Below are 22,219 nucleotides of genomic sequence, written 5' to 3'. Positions count from 1 at the left end.
CAGATATAGTAGGAGGATTTAAGAGGCTTCTGGACAGGCATGTGAATGGAGGGACATAGATCATCGTCAGGCAGAAGAGATTTTGTTTAATTTGGCCTCGTGTTAGGTGCAGGACATCATGGGCAAAGGGTCTGTTCTTGTGTGATACAAGATAGTTCATGTCAAAGACCCTTTGTCAAAACTGGGAAGGGGAGGAATCAAATTAGTTTTAAGTTGCAGGGAAGGGTTGGATCAGATATGGCAACATCTCTAATAGAGTGAGGCAATGGTTTCTGGGAATGAGTAACCAAGGAGGGTAAAATGTGAAGTGCACGGGTGTGGCACGTGAACAGGAGCCTGTGTTAACAGGGAGAGAGAACAACTCAGCCAATATATTAGCTGAGTAGTCCACACCCAAATGCTGGCACATGGAAGGTGTACAGATGGCATGTTGGTTAGCAGAAAGATAACTTGTATCAGAAATGGCCAGAAGGCAAGAAAGAGCAAGTGACCTGAAGTTGGAAAAAGTGAAACTTAAGTCCAGAAGGTGCAACGTGTTGAGACAGAAGAGGTGTTGTTCTCCTGGTTTCATTGGGTGGTTATAGGAGGCCACAGGCAGATCGATCAGTGTGAGATGGCGGGCTAGAAGTGGCAGATGTATGAAAGGAAAACTGACCTGATAAATCTGATTGCTGTCTCTGAGGTTGCCGTGAACAGATAAAAACAAAAAGTGAACCAGTTTCGCTTGTGCATTTGTATTTTCAGATAAAATAAAGTATCACACAAGAAACTAATAAAGAAATTTAATGCGCATCTTGGGGATTGGTTACTGGACAATCAGAGAAAGAAAAGAACATAAAAACTGCAGATTTAGACAAGCAGCACAGTAACAGGCTCTTCAACCCACGAGTCCGTGCCATCCAATTACATCTGATTGACCTAGCCCCGGTACTTTTTGAACATAGGAAGGAAACGAGAGTCCTGGGGAAAATCCACGCAGACACGGAGAGAACGTACAAACTCCTTACAGACAGCACAGGATTCGAACCCCGGTCCCGATTACTGGCGCTGTAACAGCATTGTGCTAACCGCTAGGCCAACCGTGCTGCCCCAGAATAAAATGGAAATCCAAAATAAAAACAGAAAATGCAGGAAAATTCAGCAAGTCAAACAGCATCTGTGAAATGATAAACCAGTCAAGGTTTCTAGTTGATGAGAATCAGGAAAGAAGAGAACACAAGAGATGATGATGAGGTCAGGGAGGGGTCTGTGGATGCTGTGCAGCGCATAATATCTGCACTGAACGTGTCGCTCAGTTAAATTAAAATGTAGCTGCTTTCTTAACCCTACTCTTAGTCTGTCTGTTTTATTAATATTTATTATTTAAAATTATGAGGGGGTTAGACAGAGTAAATATAGGCAGGCTTTTCGCACTGAGGGTAGGTGAGCTATAAACCAGAGGACTTGGATTAAGGATGAAGGGGGAAAGGTTTAGGGGGAATCTCTTCACACAGAGAATGGTGGGAGTGTGGAACAAGCTGTGGGCTCAGTTTTAACATTTAAGAAGAGTTTGGACAGGTACATGAATGAGAGAGGGATGGAAGGCTATGGACGGTGCAGGTCAGTAGGACTAGGTCAATGGTTCTCAACCTTTTCCACTCACATCCCACTTGAAGTAATCCCTCTGCCATCAGCACTCTGTGATTAGTAAGGGGTTGCTTAAGGTAGGATGTGAGTGGAAGGTTGAGAATCGCTTCTCTAGACTCAATTGTTATTGAAATATTTTGCTTGAGAAAAATTGTCATTGGCCCATTTCCCTTGGAGTTCTGAAACTGTGCACATAACAAGTCAATTAGATACATTAAAACTCTGGTTTTCAAACTTTTTCTTTCCACTCACATTCCACCTCAAGCAATCTCTCACTAATCACACAGCACCTATGGCACAGGGAATACTTAAAGTGGGATGTGAGTGGAAAGAAAAAGGTTGAGAACCACTGAACTAAGTGGAAAAATGGTTTGGCACAGACTAGAAGGGCTGAAGGGGCCAGATTTCTGTGCTGTAATGTATTATGCTTCAATTTAGTTATGTTTGGTGTGGAGGATATGGAAAGGGGAAGAGCGTGTGGGGTATGTTGTGCACGGGGAAGGGATGCGTGGGAATATATTGGATGTTAGGAAATTGCCTCTAATTTGTGTAAAGGGTTGGCACAGGTTTGGTGAGTTGTGTGAATCTGACTCGAAATTCTGCTTCTTAATAGAAAATATTTCACTCTGGGGACAGTGACCAAGACAATCAGCTGGACTTCAGAGAGTTCACTGACTACCTCCGAGACCATGAGAAGAAACTTCGACTGACCTTCAAAAGCTTGGATAAAAATAACGATGGTTGGTGACACTGGAATTTCAGCTCCATTGATAATGATCTCCTGATGGTGGGCTGAGTGAATGGGGGCTGGCTGTGGTCACTGGCATAGAATTTGGGGACACTGGGAGGGAGGGACTTTGATGGACACATCCACTGCTATGTCATTCATGTGGTGCTGTAGTTCAATGCTGTCCATTTGCTTTACTGCAGCCCATTGATGAATCTTGCATGCTCTGCTGCAGTCTTATGCTGTGCCTGCATGCTCCACTGCATTCCCATATTGTCCATGGGTTGCTTTACAGCAGATCTGTGCTGTGCCTTACTTTTGTGCGGTAGCCTTGTGCTGTCTTGCATACACTGCAGTCCTTTGTTGCCCATCAGTTGCTTTACAGCAGTCCTGTGCTATTCTTGCATGCTCCACCGCAGTCCTGTGCTATCTTATTAAGATTTTAATCGTTATTTTATTTTAGGGAAGATCGACGCTGCCGAGATTGTCGAATCCCTCAAGTCTCTGGGAATTCAAATCAATCTTCAGAATGCAGAGAAGATTCTTCATTCGTAAGCAGATTCCCCTGGAACCAGGATACTTTCCTTAAACATGCTGTTGTTTAAGTGTAGTTATTCTTTTGACACAAGGGCAACGGTTGTTGGGTTTGAGGATGTGATTTGCATGAAAGCGTCGCTCTACAGCCTGATACAGCAAGTCCTCAGTGGCAGGATGTGAGCACCTTCCTCAACTTGAACCACCAGTGAAGCTTATTGAATTTCAGAGCACCAGAGGAGGCCATTCAGCCCACAGGCTGTGCTAGCTCTGTGAAGCAGAAATTCTAATTGCCCCACTCCCCTTTCCCCATTGCATTCCCAACTTCATCCCTTCCAGATTGCTACTTGGATCGGCATTCATTGGAGTTTAGAAGAAACATTTGGAAAAGTAACAGGGAAGATGTGGAGATGTTTATACTTGTGGGAGAGCTTCAAAAGTGGGATATAGTTGCATGATTGGGGGAGAATGTAGAACACGACAGCACAGTACAGGTCCTTTGATGTTGTGCCAACCCATATATTGGTTTAAAAAAAAAAGACTAAACCCTCCCATCCCCATAACCCTCTATTTTTCTTTCATACATGTGTCTATGTAAGAGTCTCTTAAATGCCCCTTATGTTTCAGCCTCAACCACTATCCCCAGCAAGGCATTCCAGGCTCCCACAACTCTTTGTGGGAAAAAAAACATATCCCTGATGTCTTCTCTAAACTTCTCTCTCAAATAAACTCAATCCCCCTATTAATGGTTCCCAGCATCCCATACACCTTCTTAACTCTGCTATCAACCTGTGTGGCGACCATGAGGGATGTATGGATTTGGACCCCAAGGTCCCTCTGTTCATCCACAGTCTTAAGTAATCAACCATTAACCCTATGCTCAGCCTTCTAGTTTGTCCTTCCAAAATGCATCACTTTGTATTTATCTGGATTGAACTCCATTTGCCACTTTTCTGCCCAACTCTGCATCCTGTCTTTATCCTCTGATAACCTTCGACAACCTTCAGTTCCATCCACAACTCCTCCAACTTTCGTGGCATCCGCAAACTTACTGACCCATCCTTCCGCCTCTTCATCTAGGTCATTTATAAAAATCACAAAGAGCAGAGATCCCAGAACAGATCCCTGCAGCCCCTCCACTAGTTATCAACCTTCAGGCAGAAAACTTTCCTTCCACTACTACTCTTTGCTTTCTTCCTGCAAGCCAATTTTTTTATCCACACAGCCAAGGTTTCTCTGATCCCGTGCCTCAGGATTTTCTGGATGAACCTCTCATGGGGGACCTCATCAAATGCCTTGTTAAAATCCATGTCGACCACATCTACAGCCCTACCCTCAATTTCTTTTGTTATCTCCTCAAAAAACTAAATTAAGCTCGTGAGGCTCAACCTTCCCTTCACAAATCCATGTTGACTGTCCTTGAGTAGACTGGACTTCTCCAAATGTTTACGGATCCTATCCATTAGTTTGCACACCACTGGCGTAAGACTCACCGGTCTATAATTCCCAGGATTCTCCCTATTATCTTATATAAACAAGGCAACTACATTTGCCATTCTCCAATCCTTCAGTACCTCCCCTGCACCCAAAGAGGATTCAAAGATCATAGCTATTGTCCCAGGTATACCTTCTCTCACTTCCCACAGCAGCCTGGGTATATCACGTCTGGACCCAGGGTCTTATCAATCATGATTTTTTTTAATAAGGTTCAACCATTCCTTAATCTCCACATTGTCCAGCAGACAGGCCTGTTCTATTTCGATCTCATGCTGATCAAGGTCCTTTTGTAAATACTGAAGCAAAGCTTTCATTTAGGTCCTCCTCCACCTCTAGGCACACATTGCCCCATTTATCCTTTAGCTGCCCCACCTTCATTCTCGTCATTCTATTCACATACGCATAGAACATCTTGGGTTTCTCCTTAATCATACATGCCAAGGCTTTCTCATGCCCCCTTCGAGTTCTCTTGTCCTTTTTTAAGCTCCTTCCTGGCTACCAAATATTTCTCATGAGCCCTTCCTGTTTCCTATATCTAATGTATGCTTCCTTCTTCCTCTTGACTAGTTGCCACGCCGATTTCATCAGCCACGGTTCCCTTTTCCTGCCATATTGTCTTTGTCCCAAACATATCCTGAATTCAGCAGAAGTGGTCCCTAAACTTTCTCCACTTTACTTATATGCTTTCTCCCTTGAACAGCTGTTTCCAATTTATTCTCGCTAGTTCTTGCCTCATCCCATTGGAATTAGCCCTTCCCTGGTTAAGCACTTTCCAATTTTGTCTCTTTTTATCCTTTTCCATATCTATGTTGAAGCTCAGGGAGTTGTGGTCAATCTCTCCAAAATACTCCCCCACCTGACCAGGTTTATTCCCCAGAACCAGATTTCGTCGGCCGGTCCACATACTGTGTCAGGAATCCTTCTTGTACACACTTGACAAGTTCAGCCCCATCTATCCCTCTTGCAGTCCAAAGGTGCCAGTCAATATTAGGGAAGTTTAAATCACCCACAACTACAATCACCCACAACTACTGATACAGCAAGAGAAATAGTGGTGGCGGAGTCAATTGTATTATTTAAGAAAAGGTTGGACAGGTATATGGATGAGAAGAAGATGGAGGGTTATGGGCATTGTGCAGGGAGGTGGGATTAGAAAGGGGTGTTTGGTTCGGTGCGGACTAGAAGGGCCTAATGGCCTGTTTCCGTGCTGTAATTGTTATGTTATGTTACAACCCTGTTTTTCCTGCACCTTTCCAAAATCTGCCTGCTTATCTGCTCCTCAGTGTCCTGAGAGCTATTTGGGGGCCTGTAAACAACTCCCAGCACAGTGACAGCTCCCTTCCTATTTCTGACTTCCATTGACTCAGAGGAGACTCCCTCTGCTTTGTCCTCCTTTCTATAGCCTTGATACTATCACTGACCAGTAAAGCTACCCCACCGCCCCCTCCCCCCCCAACCACTTTCTGCCTTCCATTGTATTCCTTTTAAAACACCTAAACCCTGGTACCTGCATCAGCCAATCCTGCCCTTTCTCCAGCCAGGTTTCAGTAACAGCCACAACATTGTAGATCCATGTACTGATCCAAGCTCTAAGTTCATCCACTTTATTCCTAATACTCCCAGAGTTGAAATAGACACATTTCAAGCCCCCTGCCTGTCCTTCCTCACCAACTCAGAACACACAGCATCATGCTTTTGTCCTTAATCTCTGCCCTCGCATTCTGATTCCCACCCCTCTGCCAAACTAGTTTAAACCCTCTCCAACAGTTCTAGCAAACCTGCCTGCCAGATATTGGTCCCCCTCCAGTTCAGGTGCACCCTGTCCTTTTTGTACAGGTCAGACCTTCCCCAGAAGAGATCCCAATGATCCAGAAATCTGCCCCCTGCACCAACTGTTCAGCCGCACATTCATCTACCACAACTTCCTGCTCTACCCTCTCTGGCATGTGGCACAGGCAGCAACCTTGAGATCACCACCCCTGAGGTCCTGCTTTCTAACTTCCCTATATTCCCTCTTCAGGACGTCATCCCCACTCCTATCTGTCATTGGATCCCACGTGGATCACGACACCTGGCTGCTCACACTCCCCCTCCAGAATGCTGTAAACTTGATCAGAGACGTCCCTGACCCTGGCACTTGGGAAGCAACATACCATCCAGGAGCCTTTTTCTCATTCACCAAACCGCCTATCTGCTGTCCTAACCAATGAGTCCCCAATTACCATAGCTCTCCTCCCCCCTTCCTTTTTGAGCAGAGGCACCTTCCTCTATGCCAGAGACATGACCACCACATCACCCCCATCAGTATCCAAAACAGTATACTTATTGTTTTGAGGGGAACAGTCACAGGGGTGCTATGTCTTGTCTGCCTGTTGCCCTTCCCTATCCTAACAGTCACCCAGTTACCTACCTCCCAATATTTGGGGCTGACAATCTCTCCAAAGCTCCTCTCTATCTCTGCATCCTGAATCATCCTGAATTCATCCAGCTCCAGTTCCTTAACACAGTCTCACAGGAGCTGCAGCTGGGTGCACCTCTTGCAGGTGTGGTTAGCAGGAACAACTGCACTGTCCCAAATTTCCCACATGCAGCAATCAGAGCATTTGACTACCCTAGCTGCTGCCTCCATCAACTCTTCCTAATTAAATTTATTGGAATCCAAAGCCTCGAGAGCCAAAGCCTCCATGTCCCACTCCTACACGAGGCCACTAACAGACTGGTCCCTTTCCACGAGCTGCTCTTGGGGCCACCCCTCTTATTTGTCAACTCCCCTTATCTTAATTACCCCTTCCACCATTCACTTAGCTTGCATTTTAAAGCCATTCACCTCCCAGCCCTCTGGAGTCTCGAGATATCTGAGACCGCTTCGCTCCTTTTTAAAGGCACTCACCTCCAGTCGGCTCTCCACAGTCCCAGCTCTCTAGAGTCCCATGCTCCTTGTAACGGTCCCAAGGTGTCCCAGGAGGTTTGGGAACTGAGTGATATGGGAATATTTTCTCACAGAAGGAGGTGGCGACTGGGTCACTGGAGATGTCTTGAGAGGACACACTCAGGGAGGGAGAGGGTTTGGGACACAGACCTCCCCCCAACCAACTGTTTTTTCTCTTTGCTATAGCATCGATAAAAATGGCACAATGACTATTGACTGGATGGAATGGCGTGACCACTTCTTGTTCAATCCAGTGACCAGCATTCAAGATATCATCCACTTCTGGAAACATTCAACGGTGAGCAGGAAATTCACTTTGGCAATCTGCTGCCAGGAGCCCCTTCTACAGGACCTAACATCAATTCCAATCTTTTTCTGGTTGGCAGTCAATAAAAGTCACATGAATACGCAGGATTGAAGCTGACCCCATAATGATTGATGGAAGCAGGTTTTTGACGATTAGCACAGGTAGAGGGAAGGGCCGATTTCTGTGCTACATGACTCTCTGGTTGTCATTGAGCACGGTTAACATAGCAGTTAGCATAATGTTGTTACAGCACCAACAATTGGAAACAGGGTTCGAATCCCACACTGTAAGGAGTTGTACATTCTCCCAGTGTCTGTGTGGGTTTTCCCCAGGGGCTCCAGTTTCCTCGCACTGTTCAAAACATCCTGGGGTTGTAGGTCAATTGGGTGTAATTGGGCAGCACGAGCTCATGGGCCGAAATGGCCTGTTACCGTGCTGTATGTCTGAATTTAAAACAAAAGAATTGTTTTCCTTCTCTAAAACGATCCTTACGACATTTGGAGCTGCAGTTTGATTCCCTCAGGAGCATATGTAATGATGAGCAACATACACAGGAGCTTTGGTGAGCTGGTTGCCTGTGGGTACACGAAGAAGGGCAGAAGAGTAGATGAGCATCTTACGCAGGAGCTTTGTTGAGCTGGTTGCCTGCAGGTACACGAAGAAGGGCAGAAGAGTAGATGAGCATCTGACGCAGGAGCTTTGGTGAGCTGGTTGCCTGCAGGTACACGAAGAAGGGTAGATGAGCAACTTACGCAGGAGCTTTGGTGAGCTGGTTGCCTGCAGGTACACGAAGAAGGGCAGAAGAGTAGATGAGCATCTTACGCAGGAGCTTTGGTGAGCTGGTTGCCTGCAGGAACACGAAGAAGGACAGAAGAGCAGATGAGCATCGTACGCAGGAGCTTTGGTGAACTGGTTGCCTGCAGGTACACGAAGAAGGGCAGAAGAGTAGATGAGCATCTTACGCAGGAGCTTTGGTGAGCTGGTTGCTTGCAGGTACACGAAGAAGGGCAGAAGAGTAGATGAGCATCTTACGCAGGAGCTTTGGTGAGCTGGTTGCCTGCAGGTACACGAAGAAGGGCAGAAGAGTAGATGAGCATCTTATGCAGGAGCTTTGGTGAACTGGTTGCCTGCAGGTACACGAAGAAGCGCAGAAGAGTAGATGAGCATCTTACACAGGAGCTTTGGTGAGCTGGTTGCCTGCAGGTACACGAAGAAGGGCAGAAGAGTAGATGAGCATCTTACACAGGAGCTTTGGTGAGCTGGTTGCCTGCAGGTACACGAAGAAGGACAGAAGAGTAGATGAGCATCTTACGCAGGAGCTTTGGTGAACTGGTTGCCTGCAGGTACATGAAGAAGAGTAGATGAGCATCTTACACAGGAGCTTTGGTGAGCTTGTTGCCTGCAGGTACATGAAGAAGGGCAGAAGAGTAGATGAGCATCTTACGCAGGAGCTTTGGTGAGCTGGTTGCCTGCAGGTACACGAAGAAGGGCAGAAGAGTAGATGAGCATCTTATGCAGGAGCTTTGTTGAGCTGGTTGCCTGCCGGTACACGAAGAAGGGCAGAAGAGTAGATGAGCATCTTACACAGGAGCTTTGGTGAGCTGGTTGCCTGCAGGTACACGAAGAAGGGCAGAAGAGTAGATGAGCATCTTACGCAGGAGCTTTGGTGAACTGGTTGCCTGCAGGTACATGAAGAAGAGTAGATGAGCATCTTACACAGGAGCTTTGGTGAGCTTGTTGCCTGCAGGTACATGAAGAAGGGCAGAAGAGTAGATGAGCATCTTACGCAGGAGCTTTGGTGAGCTGGTTGCCTGCAGGTACACGAAGAAGGGCAGAAGAGTAGATGAGCATCTTATGCAGGAGCTTTGTTGAGCTGGTTGCCTGCCGGTACACGAAGAAGGGCAGAAGAGTAGATAAGTGGCGGAATTTCCACCCCCCCCCCCCCCCCCCCCGTGGACATTCCCTCAGTAAAAAGCAATATTTGGGAAGTTGAAGTCTTCCACAACAACACCCTGTAATAGCTGCACCATTCCAAAATTTGTCTATCTATCCATTCCTCAGTGTCCTGAAGGCCATTTGGAGACCTATAGAGTACTCCCAACAGATGCTCCCTTCCTATTTTTGACTTCCACCCACACTGACTCAGTGGATGCTCCCTTTACAGTGACCTTTTCTACAGCTGTGAAACTATCCTTGATGAGCAATGCCACACAACCCTCCTTTTACTTCCCTCCCAATCCCTTTGGAAACATCTAAACCCAGGAACTTGTATCAGCCAATCCCATCCTTGTGTCACCAATGGACAAAATGTCATAATTTCATGTACTGATCATCAAGTTTATCACCTGATTCTGAATACCTCTTGCATTAAACATTTTCTCCCATCCAACTGACTGCATTTGTGCTCCATCCACTGCCTGTCCTTCCTCACTGTCTCACTGAAAATTGCATTTACCATTTCACCAAGGGGTACACGGTTAGCACGACGCTGTTTCAGCGCCAGCGACCCAAGTTCGAATTCTGCGCTGTCTGTAAGGAGTTTGTGCATTCTCCCATGTCTACGTGGGTTTCCTTTAGGTGCTCCGGTTTTCTCCACCGTTCAAAACGTACTGGGTTGTAGGTTAATTTGGGTGTAATGTGTGGCATGGGTTTAAGTGTCCGGAATCGGCTTCTACCATGCTTTGAATGATTTTTAAAAAATTAATACATTTAAAATAGCTCCATCCTCTCACCTGGCACTCTGGTTCCCATCCCACGCCAAGCTACACCGTTTAGCAAATCTGTCCACAAGGACATTGAGTTAAACAGAAAAGTTTACAGATGCTGTGATTATTGTGCAATACACAAAAGTGCTGGAGAAACTCAGCAGGTCACACAGCGTCCACTGGAAGCTTGAGCTCTTCATGGCATTGGGAGCAGACACCAAGTCATCAATGTTGAGCCTGAATTCTTCAAGCATCCAACTCATGCTGCAGATGTAGTCATTGGGAACCATAACAGGGTCCACCTGCTGCCACATTACCTCCTCCTGCATGCCTACTTTATTTATTAGTTCTAATTTGGTAACTTATATAACCACCACCAAGGCTTTACTTGTTCCTCACCTGTGCCTCCTTGCCAAAGCCTCGCGAGGGTTGGAACCTTAAAGTTCTTGAGAGTCCATATATTGGACAAAGCCCCATGAGCCATCATTTTTGAGTTCGCCTCTTACTCTTGCCTGCTCTATAGTGGCCACTCCATAGAACCATAAAACACTACAGCACAGAAACAGGCCCCTTCGGAATCTTCTAGTCTCTGTGGAATCTTTTTTTTTTATTTTCCTATTCCCGCTGGCCTTCACCCAGACCATAGCCCTCCATCCCTCTCCCATTCATGTACCTGCCAAAATTCTTCTTAAATGTTAAAATTGAGCCCGCATTCACCACCTCAGCTGACAGCTCGTTCCACCCTCCCACCACTCTCTGTGAGAAGAAGTTCCCCCTAAACTTTTCTCCTTTCACCCTTAACCCATGTCCTCTGGTTTGTATCTCAGTGAAAAAAACTGACCTACATTTACTCTGTCTGTCCTCCTCATAATTTTAAATACCTCTATCAAATCTCCTCTAATTCTTCTACCCTCCAGGGAATAAAGTCCGAACCTGTTACCTTTCCCTGTAACTTAATCCCTGAAGTCCAGGCAACATCCTAATAAATCTGCACTTTTTCAATCTTATTGATGTCTTTCCTGTAGTTAGGTGACCAAAACTGCACACAAGACTCCAAATTTGGCCTCACAAATGTCTTATACAACTTTACCATAACATCCCAACTCCTGTACTCAGTACTTTGATTTATGCCAAAAGCTCTCTTTACAACCCTATCCACCTGTGATGCCACTTTCAGGGAATTATGGATCTCTGTAGGATAACCTTTGTTCAGCCCATTTCACCAACACATCCATATCTCTTTGCAGCCTAATTCTGACTTCCACATTATCAACATCTTCATGTGTCATCCACTAATTTATTGATTTTGCCTCCCACATCTTCATCCAAGTCATTTGCGTATATTACAAACAGCAAGAATCCCAGCACCAATCCGTGGGGGGCCTCCCACTAGTTATAACCATCCAATCACAAAACCCACCATTACTCTTCTGTTGCCAAGCTAATTTTGTACCTAATTTACCAACTTGCTATTGGCTTCCACATGGGACCTTGTCAGAGGTTTTACTAAAGTCCATGTGAATCATACCTACTGCTCCACCCTCAATTATACACTTTGTTACCTCTACAAAGAAAACAGTCCTATTAGTCAGACAAGATCTGCCTTTGTCAAAGCCACGTTGGCTGTAATTGATTTATTCCTGCCTTTCCAATTTGTCATTAACCCTCTAAATTTTTGCCAGTATCTTCCCTACCATGTTTGGCCTCACAGGTCCATTGCACTTTTCCCTGCTGCCTTTTGTGAAAAGGGACCACATTTGCTGTCCCCGGTCCTCCAGTATCACACCCATTTAACAACATTTTAAAATTCTCAGACAGAGATGCCGCAATCTCTTCCCATACCCCCTGCAGCCACCTGGATTCCATCCTGACCTGCGATTTACTTAAATGTGACTTTCTTTGTCACATTATACTAAGAGGGGTTCTTCTGGCAGCAGTCTAACAGGTAATCTCTCACATACATAAAGCTGTGAACAGCACAAAATTCATAGAGTGTAGAATTGCAGTGAACAGCAAGTTCAAGTTTATTATCCAAATACACATGCAACCAAGCAAGGGCAGCATGGGATCACGAGTGCAGATGCTGGAATCTGAAATTAGACACAATCTGCAGATCCTGTCGACGATTGTTTAGCACTGTTGTGGGGTTCATTCAGGAACCTGATGGCTGAGAGGAGGAAACTGTCTTTGAGCCTTTTGGTGTATGCTTTCAAACTCTTGAGCCTCCTTCCCAATGGGAGGAAGGAGGAACTTGCGTGCCTTGGGAGTGACAACCTCTGCACCCCTTTAAGCCCACTTGTGCACCAATCATATATCTTTCCAGGGCAGGGAGTCTATAGGGAACAGGTTTGTGAGAGGGGATACATTTACAAGGTGGTGGTTATCTAAACGGAGTTGCCAGAGATGGTGTGGAAGTAGATACTATGACAATGTTAAAATATTTGAGGTGGTGCTTGGTTAGGAAAACTTTTGAAGAATACTTCTAGTGAAAGATGGGATCAACATGGGTGGATCTCGTGGCTGCCATAGATCGATGGCCTATCTGCCATCCTTTATGATTCTGGTCACTAAACAAAGTGAGAAAACAAGCAAGGTGATTAGAACCTGTTTACTTGCAGCCTGCTAACTTGAGGAAAATGTGGGGGGTCACGATGGTTCCAGGTGCAGAGATTTTGGCGTCAGCTAGGAACATTGGGCTTGCTGTATTCTAAACTGGGGAACAAGATGAGAAGGTGAGTGAAGGTATAATGTTTCCACTACTAGCTAGTGTTGAACTAAAAGATGCAAGAGGGGTTGTGAGGAAGTCTCTTCACTCAGAGATGTAGAGATCTGCACAGAGAATCATCCAGGGAGTTCAGAGGGGAACTGACACTTCATTGCTGGGAAATAGCAGGAGGTGAGACTGAGGTGAGCGTTTTACCTGGTGCTCACAATGTCAGAGTTCACTCTGTGCTAGAACAGTTGCCAAAATTCCACAAAGAGTAATTTTCCTCCTCCCTTATTATAATAAATTGGAAAATACCCAACAAGCCAGACTGCATCTGTGGATTGAGAAGCAGAGATACTCTTTCTGTCAGAGTGAGGCTGCCTGATTCGTGGGGAGTTACAAATTGTTGGGGGTCATTGATTTTGTTACGGTCATGAACTTGACCTTCGTTGGGGCCATTGCTGGCAGCTGCTGATAACAGAAGTGATGTGACGCGTGGGGGTAATAGCACGCGTGTGTGTCCTTCGACACAGGAGGAGGAGAGAGAGAGGGTTCAGGATCGCCCGTGTGGCAGTGAGCCAATGAGAAGGTCAGAGGGGTTTAGCTGGGTGGTGTTTGGGGAGTTGAAGAATAAAGAAATCGACTTCACGATGTGCTGAAGGAATGAGCAAGTGTGTTCTTTATTTGTTTGTAAGCTGTGGTAAATCAGTGCCTTACAATTTAAATAAGTCAGTAACTAGACAAAGAGCACGATAACAGGCCCTTTTGGCCCACGAGTCCATGCTGCCCATTTGCACCTAATTAATCTACGCCCCCCTCCAGAACATTTGAATAATGGGACGAGACCAGAGTCTCTGGGAAAAACCCATGCAGACTCTGGGAGAACATACAGACAGCACAGGTTCCCGGTCCCGATTGCTGGCAGTGTAAGTGTTGCTCTAACCGCTACCCTAACTGCGGACAGGAGAAGTTGGGTATGTTGGCACCACTGTGGTACTAACCCTGGTTAAATCTGACATTTGTTCCCACAGGTTCTAGATATTGGAGACAGTCTGACTATTCCAGATGAATTCACAGAGGAGGAGAGGACAACGGGAATGTGGTGGAGGCAGCTGCTGTCCGGAGCAGCGGCTGGTGCTGTGTCTCGTACAGGAACTGCTCCCCTTGATCGTCTGAAAGTTCTCATGCAGGTAATGGGAATTGTTTTGAGTACCATGTGGACAAACATTTGTATTATCACCAAAAATGTCACTTCATGAAATCCATTGGCATGCCTATTGTCACAGTTTATTTCAATAAATTCTGTGATTTGTAATATTGTGTCCAATGTAAAAGGAAATCCATGATGAGAACATAATGCCAGAAGTTGTCAGGGAGCAACTGTTGGGAGAGAAGCTGTTAGTGTTTCATTGTGAAGATCTCTATCCCTTCATTCTCAGGCTTAAACTTTCTGTCCCCACACATGCTACTTGATGTGGAAAGTGTTCATCACAAACACCAGTTGGCAAGCTTCAAGTTTTAAGATGCAAGTTATTGTCCTTAACATATAACATAACATAACAATTACAGCATGGAAACAGGCCATTAGGCCCTTCTAGTCCGCACCGAACCAAACACCCCTTTCTAGTCCCACCTCCCTGCACAATGCCCATAACCCTCCATCTTCTTCTCATCCATATACCTGTCCAACCTTTTCTTAAATAATACAATTGACTCCGCCGCCACTATTTCTCCCGGAAGCTCATTCCACACGGCTACCACTCTCTGAGTAAAGAAGTTCCCCCTCATGTTACCTCTAAACCTCTGCCCCTTAATTCTTAACTCATGTCCTCTTGTTTTAATCTTTCCTCCTCTTAACGGAAATGGTCTATCCACATCCACTCTGTCTATCCCTTTCATAATCTTAAATACTTCTATCAAATCCCCTCTCAACCTTCTACGCTCCAAAGAATAAAGACCTAATCTGTCCAATCTCTCCCTATACTCTAGATGCTTAAACCCAGGTAACATTCTGGTAAACCTTCTCTGCACTCTCTCCACTCTGTTTATATCCTTCCTATAATTAGGCGACCAGAACTGCACACAGAACTCCAAATGAGGCCGCACCAACGTCTTATACAATCTCAACATCACCTCCCAACTCCTATATTCCATGCAATGATTGATAAAGCCCAGCATACTAAAAGCCTTCTTCACCACCCTATTCACGTGCGTTTCTACCTTCAGGGAACGATGTACCGTCACTCCTAAATCTTTCTGCTCTTCTGTATTCCTCAATGCTCTCCCATTTACCACGTATGTCCTATTCTGATTCTTCTTACCAAAATGAAGCACCTAACACTTATCAGCATTAAATTCCATCTGCCATTTTTCAGCCCACTTTTCTAAGCAGCCCAAATCCCTCTACAATCCTTGAAAACCTTCTTCATTATCCACTATTCCACCTATCTTAGTATCGTCTGCATATTTACTAATCCAATTTACCACCCCATCATCTAGATCATTAATGTATATAACGAACAACAATGGGCCCAATACAGATCCTTGAGGCACACCACTGGTCACCGGCCTCCAACCTGACAGACAATTATCCACTACCACTCTCTGGCCTCTCCCTTTCAGCCATTGTCAATCCATTTGACTATCTTAAAATTTATACCTAAAGACTGCACCTTCCTAACTAACCTTCCATGTGGTACCTTATCAAAGGCCTTACTGAAGTCCATATAGACAACATTTCTTTCTGTCTACTGCAAGGCAGACAGATTCGCCATCCACTGAAATTGCCAGATCTCTGACAGTCAAAGAGAAGCAAAAGATTCACCAAGTGTCTATGGATTCAGTTCCAACGCTCCCACAGCTACACAGAGTCCAGTCCAAACCATCAGTAGCCCAAGTTCCAGATCTATCTCCCACACCATCAGGAAACTTTCAGAGCCCTCGGCATCCTCTCGCAACCTGGTTCCAATACCTGGTACCAATACCTAGCCAGTCTTGAGCCTTTCTCCCGCAGCCTGTGTGAGTTTTTTGCCTCGAGTCAATAGCAGCCCGCCACCTGTGTGGGTCCTTTAGTCACAGAGCCCCTCACTGGTCTGGCGCCATTGTCACAGTCTCATGGGTTATCTCCCTGCTTTTCCTTCTCAAGCGGGGGGTGGTCTCTCCTTTTTTCCGGTGCTCTGTGCCAGTCCTCTGCTTCCCTGGAGTCTGCAATAAAATCACAGACATCGCCATCTTAGGCCTAGACCCAGCAGTCATGGGATTTTAATATAAAACCACCGTCAGCTCCATTAACAGGCCATTTAAAGCCTGTAGAGATCTGACAGCAGTTGGACCCCATGGGGGACCTCTGTGACTCCACCGGTCCGAACCAGCAGCAGCGCTGCTGTTACAGTAGCTCTGGCACTGCAGTGTGACTCAGTAATAGTCAGATTATCCACAATTTAATTGTTCAAAAACACCTGTAGTTCAGTATCCAGGTCGTCACGTGATGTTTCTGTGGTTCCCCTGGATCACTGATTCCCCTTAATTCCCACCCCCCACCCCCCGAATCTCATCGTGATCCTCCCGTGCCCTTGAATCTCACTGTGATTCCCCCATGACCCCTGATCTCACCGTTGATAAGAACACAAGAAACAAGAGCAGAAGTCGGCCATCTGGCCCATTAAGCCTGCTGCGCAATTTAATAAATCAAGGCTAATCTGGTCATAGGCTCAGCTTCCCCTCCCTGTCTTTTCCCCATCACCCTGAATTCCCCTACAAAATCTTTCTAATTCTGTCTTAAATACATGCAATGAGGCAACCTCTCCAGCTTCACTGGGCGGAGAATTCCACAAATACACTACTCTCTGAGAGAAGCAGTTGCTCCTCCTCTCTGTCCAAAAATCTTCTCCCTGAATCTTGAGGCTGTGTGCCCTCATTCTAGTCTAATCTCTCCAGGGTCCCTGTTCCTCCTTCCTGTAAACTCACTAAGGCCCCATTCCCCATACTCTTGTTTAACTCACTTCAACCTTTTTTACTGAACTCCCTGTAAACTCCGTGGGTTTGTTGAAAACATTTAGTCACTACCGTGGAGCAAGTTAGAGTAGAGGTTAGAGCAACGCTGATACAGAGCCAGGGATCGTGACCCGGGTTCAAATCCCGCGCTGTCTTTAAGGAGTTTGTATTTTCTCCCCGTGTCTGAATGGGTTTATTCCAGGGGCTCTAGTTTCCTCCCACCGTTCGAAATGTACCGGAGGTTTTTAGGTTAATTGGGTGTAATTTGGCTGGCACAAACTCATAGGTCGGCAGGGCCTGTTGCCGTGTTGTATGTGTAAATGTTTTAAAAACTGTGTGACAGATGAATGAAATGACTATCATGTGATCATTCTGGGTAAGATGCAATAGTCATTCATCTCAAACTGTCACAACTTCAGGGCTTTACTGTCTGGGTTTTGGATTCTCCAGTGTACGTGTTTATTCACTTAACAAATGCTGAATTGTTTCAAATCCAGGTTCATTCTTCCAAATCCAACCAGATGAACGTGTACAGTGGGTTCAAGCAGATGTTGAAGGAGGGTGGGGTGACGTCTCTGTGGCGGGGCAATGGCATGAATGTTGTGAAGATAGCCCCAGAAACAGCAATCAAGTTCATGGCATATGAGCAGGTAAGGCTGTGTAAGAGTTAGCATGGAGGGAGAAATTATGGGGAAATTAGCCAGCATGAAGTCCGTGGGCCAAATGGCGTTATTTTTGTAGCATTAATATAATGCAATTAAAGGGAGCACCAGATCAAGGAATGGGATGGGTTGGGGGCGAGACGGGTGTGGGATGGTGCAGTGCAGTGTGACTGAGAGCACTGAAGACCAGAGAGAATACAACATGCTTTTATTCAATAAGAATGGCACACATGGCCTGTGGACTGAACTGGGGTTTTGGCAGTGGTCCAGGGTTTATAGCGGGATATGCGGGGGGCAGAGTCAGGGGAGGAGCCTGTCCTTCGAGCATTGCACCAGTAGTGAATTCCAAGTTCACCACAACAGGTGAGGGAATGGTTTGGGTATGGGGACAGGACAGGTGGGGAACGTCTCCCTTAAAATTTCTTTTGCTTATCTTAAATCTGGTATTTGCTATTGTTGGCCCTCTCTAAGCCCCTCGCAATCTTAGATACCTAAAGTCACCTCTCATCCTTCGTCACTCCAAAATAAAAATCATGAGCTCTGTCAACCATGCTATACAAGACCATTGCCGTGGGTCATACCATGTACCTCGCAAAAGTCTACAGGCAATGTCTATCACCCCACCATTATCAATGTTCCAAGCCCAGAGGACGCCAAAACCCAGCAGCAATAGATATTCACCAAGACAAATGGTTACTTTAAAAAAAGTTGCTTTTAATTATCTTTAAACGTGAAAACAGAATCAAACTTTAACTTATCCCCTTTCTAATTCCAAGCTCACATGTATGTAATGTGTGTGTAAGTTCAGAAAAGTTCTTTGGTTCACAGTCCAATCTCCCTTCTCATTCCTCCAAGTTCACTGGTTGCAGGCAATTCTTATACTGTGCACAGAATTTAACATTTATAAAGTTCACCAGGCTTTGGTGCTTGAAAGGTAAATGGTTACTAAGGAAGGTTCTTGTCAGTTTTCAGAGAGAGATTTGTTGTTCGCTGGACACCTACAACTGATTCCTTGTAACCTGCCACTTCAGTGTCTTGCCAAAGAAACTTGCCCCGTCAGGGTTCTCCAGATGATAACCTCTTTCTTTCAGGTCACCACAGAGTTCCTTTTTGTTTTCTCTTATTCCAAGTGAAACATTAGACAGCCAGTCCTCTCCTCTTGTATGAGCAACAAGGGCTTTGACCAGGCTGAACTCAGCACCCACAACCATTCTTCCAAATGGGGTTTTCCACAAGCTTGCCAGCTTTTCCTGTTCCAGTTCCAGTTGCTGCTGCTGACTGTCAAAGTGCAGAATTGAATTCCCTCTCTCTCTCTCTCTCTCTCTCTCTCTCTCTCTCTCTCTCTCTCTCTCTCTCTCTCTCTCTCTCTCTGTGAGAAAAAGCCTGTTTTACTCTCACTGCTTGCAAAACCACATGACCCTCTTAAAACAGCAAGTACCATTCCAGACAGCCTGCGGCTCCGACAAGTTATTTCATCTGTTGTCTTTTTGTAAACAACAACCCATTAGTGAAGTCTCTTGGGCGCTCGCCAAAGCTTTTGCAAAGGCTCTTGGCACCAGCCTGTCTAGCATGAGCAGAGCTCCTGTATTTTAAATAAGATCTGTTTTAAAGTGTTTGTATGTGACCTGCACTAATTTATCTCCAAAAAATATATCTATAATCTGTCACAACCTCCTCAAAAGAACAATCAAATTAGTGAGATAGGATTTCTCGGCCCAAACGACCCTGACTCTTCTGAATCACTGCATTTCCAAATGTACATGGGTCCTGTCTGCAGTGATCTCATTATAACCTCTGAAAGTATCACTGGCCTGTAACTAACTTGCTTATCTCTACTGCCTACTAAATGACATCTCCTGATCCCTCAACTGTGGATAACAGTAATCTCCATCAGGCCCCCAGTGATTTCCTCCTTTCATTATGTTCTGATTGGATCTCATCGAGCCCTAGTGATGTTTCCACCTTCTTATGTTCCATGGACTCCCAACACTTCCACCTTCATATAACTGATATGCAACAGACCATCCACATACCCTGATGCAGGATCTTGATCCAAGAGATTAACCTCCCTCCGCCTCCACAGATGCTGCCCGACCCGGCCATCTCTCCGCCTCCACAGGCGTTGCCCGACCAGCTGAGTTCCTCCAGCAGGACTGGATGGGTTAGAGTTTGTGAAATGTGTGCAAGATAGTTTTTTACAACAATATTAAACATAAAACATAACAATTACAGCACGGAAACAGGCCATTAGGCCCTTCTAGTCCGCACCGAACCAAACACCCCTTTCTAATCCCACCTCCCTGCACAATGCCCATAACCCTCCATCTTCCTCTCATCCATATACCTGTCCAACATTTTCTTAAATAATACAATTGACTCCGCCGCCACTATTTCTCCCGGAAGATCATTCCACACAGCTACCACTCTCTGAGTAAAGAAGTTCCCCCTCATGTTACCTCTAAACCTCTGCCCCTTAATTCTTAACTCATGTCCTCTTGTTTTAATCTTTCCTCCTCTTAACGGAAATAGTCTATCCACATCCACTCTGTCTATCCCTTTCATAATCTTAAATACTTCTATCAAATCCCCTCTCAACCTTCTACGCTCCAAAGAATAAAGACCCAATCTGTCCAATCTCTCCCCATACTCCAGATGCTTAAACCCAGGCAACATTCTGGTAAACCTTCTCTGCACTCTCTCCACTCTGTTTATATCCTTCCTATAATTAGGCGACCAGAACTGCACACAGAACTCCAAATTAGGCCGCACCAACGTCTTATACAATCTCAACATCACCTTCCAACTCCTATATTCCATGCAATGATTGATAAAGGCCAGCATACTAAAAGCCTTCTTCACCACCCTATTCACGTGAGTTTCTACCTTCAGGGAACGATGTACCGTCACTCCTAAATCTTTCTGCTCTTCTGTATTTCTCAATGCTCTCCCATTTACCACATATGTCCTATTCTGATTCTTCTTACCAAAATGAAGCACCTCACACTTATCAGCATTAAATTCCATCTGCCATTTTTCAGCCCACTTTTCTAAGCAGCCCAAATCCCTCTGCAATCCTAGAAAACCTTCTTCATTATCCACTATTCCACCTATCTTAGTATCGTCTGCATATTTACTAATCCAATTCACCACCCCATCATCTAGATCATTAATGTATATAACGAACAACAATGGGCCCAATACAGATCCTTGAGGCACACCACTGGTCACCGGCCTCCAACCTGACAGACAATTATCCACTACCACTCTCTGGCCTCTCCCTTTCAGCCAATGTTCAATCCATTTGACTATCTCAAAATTTATACCTAAAGACTGCACCTTCCTAACTAACCTTCCATGTGGTACCTTATCGAAGGCCTTACTGAAGTCCATATAGACAACATCCACTGCGCTACCCTCATCCACATTCCTAGTCACCTCTTCAAAAAATTCAATCAGATTGGTCAAACATGACCTTCCTCCCACAAATCCATGTTGAGTGCTCCTGATCAGACCCTGTCTATCCAGATGTTTATAAGTACTATCTCTAAGAATTTTCTCCATTAATTTACCTACCACAGACGTCAAACTTACAGGCCGATAGTTGCCAGGCTTCCTCCTTGAACCCTTTTTAAATAACGGAACCACATGCGCAATGCGCCAATCCTCCGGCACTATCCCCATATCTAATGACATTCGAAAAATTACCGCCAGAGCCACTGCTATTTCCTCCTTCACTTCTCTCAATGTCCTGGGGAAGATCCCGTCTGGTCCCGGAGACTTATCCACCTTTATATTCTTCAAAAGCCTTAAAACTACACCTTTTGTAATCTCTATATTCCCCATATTTACCCAATTTGCTTTTTTTATCCCACATCTCCCAATATCCTTCTCCTTAGTGAATACCGAAGAAAAGAAACTGTTCAATATCTCCCCCATTTCTCTAGGTTCCACACACAGTTTTCCACTCTGATTTTCTAAGGGACCAATTTTGTCTCTAGCTTTCCTGTAGAGGTGCCGACCAGAGAAGGAGCAGTGTTAGATCTACTGTTGGCAAATGGGATGGGTCAAGTGACGGAGGTTAGTGTTGGCGAACACTTCGGGTCCAGTGATCATAATGCCATCAGCTTCAATGTCATTATGGAAAGAGAGAAATCAGGGCCAAGGATTGAGGTTTTTGATTGGGGAAAAGCTAGATTTGAGGAGATGCGAAAGGACTTGCAGGGTGTGCATTGGGACAATTTGTTTTATGGACAGGATGTAGTAGAGAGATGGAAGTCTTTTAAAGATCAGATTTTGAGAGTGCAAAAGCTTTATGTTCCTGTTAGGTTAAAAGGAGGGGCAAAAGGTTTGAGAGAGCCGTGGTTTTCAAGGAATATTGGAAACTTGGTTCGAAGAAAAAGGGAGGCGTACATTAGATATAAGAAGCATGGAGTTAAGGAGATGTTTGAAAGATACATTGAATGTAAGAGGAATCTTAAGAGAGGAATTAGGAAAGCTAAAAGAAGGTACGAGAAAACTATGGCAAGCAGGGT

General features: G+C 45.2%; 1 protein-coding gene across 3 annotated transcripts in view; it reads left to right on the top strand.

Moving 5' to 3' along the window:
• LOC138750514 (mitochondrial adenyl nucleotide antiporter SLC25A24-like) overlaps positions 1 to 22,219 on the top strand; it is a 99,792-nt gene that overhangs the window by 7,648 nt on the left and 69,925 nt on the right. For all 3 annotated transcript variants that reach the window (XM_069912591.1, XM_069912589.1, XM_069912590.1), the window contains exons 2-6: positions 2,240 to 2,366; positions 2,817 to 2,904; positions 7,500 to 7,611; positions 14,064 to 14,222; positions 17,523 to 17,675. In XM_069912591.1, coding sequence (XP_069768692.1) covers positions 2,240 to 2,366; positions 2,817 to 2,904; positions 7,500 to 7,611; positions 14,064 to 14,222; positions 17,523 to 17,675 — 639 coding nt within the window. The remainder of the gene's footprint in view (positions 1 to 2,239; positions 2,367 to 2,816; positions 2,905 to 7,499; positions 7,612 to 14,063; positions 14,223 to 17,522; positions 17,676 to 22,219) is intronic.

This window comes from Narcine bancroftii, unplaced genomic scaffold (genome assembly GCF_036971445.1).
Source record: "Narcine bancroftii isolate sNarBan1 unplaced genomic scaffold, sNarBan1.hap1 Scaffold_160, whole genome shotgun sequence".
Lineage (NCBI taxonomy): Eukaryota > Metazoa > Chordata > Chondrichthyes > Torpediniformes > Narcinidae > Narcine > Narcine bancroftii.
This window is presented reverse-complemented; position numbering and strand designations above follow the sequence as displayed.